This window comes from Lactuca sativa, chromosome 8 (assembly GCF_002870075.4).
Source record: "Lactuca sativa cultivar Salinas chromosome 8, Lsat_Salinas_v11, whole genome shotgun sequence".
Classification (NCBI taxonomy): Eukaryota; Viridiplantae; Streptophyta; class Magnoliopsida; order Asterales; family Asteraceae; genus Lactuca; species Lactuca sativa.
This window is the reverse complement of record NC_056630.2, coordinates 40,994,674-40,999,089: the sequence shown is the minus strand read 5'-3', so window position 1 is coordinate 40,999,089 and position 4,416 is coordinate 40,994,674. Positions and strand designations below refer to the sequence as shown.

General features: G+C 36.7%; 1 protein-coding gene across 1 annotated transcript in view; it reads right to left on the bottom strand.

The window, feature by feature from the left end:
- Positions 1-4,062: 4,062 nt before the first annotated feature.
- Positions 4,063-4,416, bottom strand: part of LOC111914231 (protein SMALL AUXIN UP-REGULATED RNA 51) — a 637-nt gene continuing 283 nt past the window's right edge. The window contains exon 1 of the mRNA XM_023910004.3: positions 4,063-4,416. This exon is cut by the window's right edge and continues 283 nt beyond it. Coding sequence (XP_023765772.1) covers positions 4,259-4,416 — 158 coding nt within the window. The 3' untranslated portion in view covers positions 4,063-4,258.

Here is a 4,416-nt window from a genome sequence, read left to right as displayed (position 1 = left end):
AAGAGAAGTGTGGGATCAAGGAAGTTACACTAGTATAGTAGGCGTACATGTGGTATACCGGGTGTACTAGCCAAGTCTCCAAAACCCTAAAATTTAGGGTTTCACCCCTATTTAAAGACATTAATCCACCCTTGGACCTCCCATAATCAGCCTCCACTCCTTTCAAACCCTAATCTCGTGTGTATTGCTTCTGAGTGAAGATCTTGAAGCTTGATGGTGATTTTGGAGACGTTTTTTTTAAGAAGAAGATTATTGAAGAAGGTGGTGTTGCTTGAAAGCTTGTGGATCCACAAACTACTTCATCTTGTGCATCTTTTGAAGGTATAAAGTTTATACCTTGATATGTTTCCTTTTAGATCTCCATAGTTGAGTTTTAATGAGCTTTTGTCCCAAATCTTAGACGTTTCTGGGTATGGAGTACTCCATAGCATATTAGCTATCCTTTCATGTGTTCTAGGTCTTGTAGATTCATAAAAATGTTTTCTTGGTCATCTCCCTTGGACCATGCATGAGTTAAGTGACTTAGAGTGTGATAGAAGTTATAGTTTTGTGTATTGGGCCCTTCCTAGCCATGTAAAGGCTTAAAGTCGATGACTTTATGGGTTAAGAGATCCTATTATGGTCAAATCTAAAGTTGGGATAGGTATCTTAACAGATTAAGACATAACAGTTGATGAATATGGGTCAGGCTGAGTACGCCGGACATACTCCTGGCTACTCCCCGTGTAGCCATGCCCGTTCCCATTGGTCGCTGATTTGAGCAATACGCCAAACGTACACGTTGGGTAGTTGTTTTTTGTTGACTTTGACTTTTGGTCAACATTTTAGGGATTTGGACCATTAAAGGGGAAAAATGGTCTTTTTTTTCCGTTAAGAGGCTTAGTTGTGGAATTTGGACTTGTAAGTTGAGTTATGGACCTTGGGTTCTAATTAGGGTTAATTATTGTAATTATTGTAATACAAATGGGCCAAGCCCAACATACATATAAATAGGCCTAACCTAATCATACAAATAGGCCCAACCCAACATAAATATACATAGGCCCATCCCAACATATAATAAATGGGCCCAACCCAACATACACATGTAAGAGTCACAAAGACAGCTAGCATCATACACAATATAGTGAGAAGACTCACCTTTCTCATAGGATCAGAGAAATCTCAGCTCAGCCTCATGAAATAGGTGTTACTACCCACCTATTGAATCACACAAGGTCCCACCTTAGTCTACAGTCTAATACTAACAATTTGACCCGAGTCAATCTAGTCAAAAAGTTAACGGTCAAAGTTTGAGTTCAACTGACCCCCTCGTCGTGGCCAATCATTGGCCACGTTGTGGCTGATGAGTTCGGCCCCGACCCAACCTCTCAATCATAGGGAAAACCATTGCCACACCCTGGAAAAAAAAAAGTCCAAGACAGTCGCAAATAATCAAACCCCACATCGTGGTGAACAGGTTGCTACGCCGTGGGCAATGAATGTACACAATGTAATGGATTCAGCTCCCCCCCCCCCTCGCGCCATCATTAACCCAACCCTACATCCTTTCTAGAAAACTTCCTAATGACCATTAAGTCCTAAAGATTGCTTCCTTTTAGGCATGGATGCCCAATACTGTTGGATATAGTGTCTAAGTCCATAACTATATTTGGTATGTACTTGACCCGACCCGACATGGTCCATTTGGGTTGCACTTCACCCGAACAATTTATAGATAATCTTTTGAGAATAGTATAGTTATGATTTATTAATATATTATAAGTTCTAATATATTAATATAAAAATCATATTATTTAATTAGTATTGATCTATAATTAATTTAGAATTAATTTAGAGATCAAAAGTATGACTAATTAAATATGGGCTCTTGTATTTATATAGTGTGGGCTAATGCTTATTTGGAATGGGCTAGGCTTGCATGGAAAGTCCATGGATACTCCATGGAGCTTTAACCCATGGATCTCATGGAAATGAAAAGACATGGGTATTAGGGTTTACATGGATATAACCCTAATCCACCACACTATATAAAGCAGGCTTTAGTTCTTGAAATCACACTAGTTGTGGTGAGTATACTAAGAGGGTCGATTTCAAGAATGGTTGTGACTATCCTCTCAAGTTTCCAAGTTTGTGGTGATTTGTGACTTCCATTTGAGGCATCCACATTATTGGTGCTAGGCTCTCAAACTCCAAGCAATCAACTACAACTACAAGGTAAGTAATTCTACTAGCTTTATTTGATTCAAGTACCCCATGCCATGCTAGTTAGGATAAGAACCTTGGAAAAATAATTATTTGCATGTATCTTAGACAAACATAGATTCAAGGTTTCTAGGGTTGCATGTACACCATAGGAGTGTTAGAATGCTCAAAACCCATCAAATACATGGCTAGGGCTCAAGCTAGGTCAAAAGTAAAGGAAAACACCAATATTTCATGCAAGGTGTTCCAAAACCTCAACACACTTTAGTTCTGGGTTATATGATACTCCAAGGATGACAATGATCCATAAAGTTGCTAAATTTATGGGATCCTCTTACTCTGACTACATCATCATGAAGAGAATGGGGAAAAAAAACCTAGATCTAGAGACATAAAGCAATAAAGGTTGGTTCTTGATCACTTACAAAGGTCCAAAATATAAGGTCGGAGGTGATGATGAGGCTTGCAAGCTAGATCCACACCCCAAGTGTGCTTTTTTCTTGTTCTTCAAAACACCAAAATACCAACAAAAGCTCAAGATCTTCAACAATGGAGGCTAGGGCTACAATGAGAGTGAGAGTGAGGTGATGGAGGTTGAGGGTGTGAAAGCCTTAGCCATCACATCCCTTAAATAGGAGCAAAAACCTAGAGATAGGGTTTTGCACAAAATAGATGCCACGACGTGGACAAAATAGCGCCACGATGTAGCGCTCATTAAGGACACACACCCCCTAAAACGCACTGCCACATTGTGGCTAACCAAAAATCCCAAAATGCTTTTAGAATTCATACCTCGAAGATCCAGATGTTATAAAAGACGAAGTGATACTTTTGCTCGTGCATGGATCAATATAAGTGACGATCCGAATCACATCAACTAGCTAGATGGGAATTCATTATGGAATAAGATCACCCAACGGTACAATTGTGAGTCAGTTGTGCAGAGCAACAAAGTATGGATTAAATCTTTGCCAAATGGAGATCAACAAATGTAGTGCTAGTATAGTCTCACACTATGTATAGTAGGTTGAGGCATAATTCTGCAAATGGTGAAAATGATGAAATGTTGTTCGCTAACGCTCTTCGAAGTTTCCATGCCACAAGTAACAAACCTTTTTTGGTTTGTAGAGTTTCGACAAGTTATGAGTAGATCAAATAAACATCATCAATATTTCGAATGAAGTTGTCTTATGTGTTATTTTAGTTTGAAGCTTGTTTTAATTTAAAGTGTTATGTTATATTTTAATTTCAAGTGTGTTGTGTTTTATTTAATTTAAAGTGTCTTGTGTTTTTCTTCTATTATGTATTTTTTTAGTGTGTTTGTAATTTCGTTAATGAAATTTAAATTTTTATAAATAATTGGTTTAAATTGATTATTTTTTTATATAAACTAAATATAATTAAAAAGTTAGCATGTGCCCTCTAAATAACAAAATTTTGAAGCAGCGTGACAAATCCTATGTTGCGTGACAATATTTTTAGTTTGATCTGGCCTTGTAGTACGGAGGAATACAATAACATGTTGAAAATTTTGCTGTTAATTTTTCACTAAGAGATCGGCTCGTTTACATTTACCAATAAACAAACTGAAAGATTTATTAATCGAATTAACTTGTTCTTTTCCACAACTTTCATGTTTGAACCGGTCTACAATGTCTATGCTTCCCCAGGGTTAGCAGAAACATTCAATTATACTTTACTTTCCTAACTAAGTTTATTAATTTTACAAAATATATAGTTGCAATTCTAATCGTCGAACACAAAGAAAGAATGTTTTTTTGAAGCTAAGTGAAGGTAATTAAGTGACCATTATCAATATTTAAATGACTAACGGACAAATATAACTTTCAAAGAATAAACCAAAAAAATCAAAAATATTGTGAGAAAAATGCTTTAGAATTTACAAAATTAGTTGAAAAGGCCCATTTCAAGTTTTGGGTTTTTCTTCAAATAATCTCTTAAAGCATGGTTAGAGTAAATCTAACATAAGTAATTCAAGTAAAACAAAAAAAAAAAAAATGGAAAATAATATTAGTAAATCTAGCTAATTCACTCAGAACCGAAGCAATGAAGTAAGTGATTGAAAGACTTCTTCTTCACAGGGGATGGTTAGCCCCATGTCATGATCGAACCCAAACTCTTCTTCCGCTTGCCTGAGTAGACTTTGGAACTCTGGCCTCGATAGGAATGAAATTGGTATGATGTAGCGGC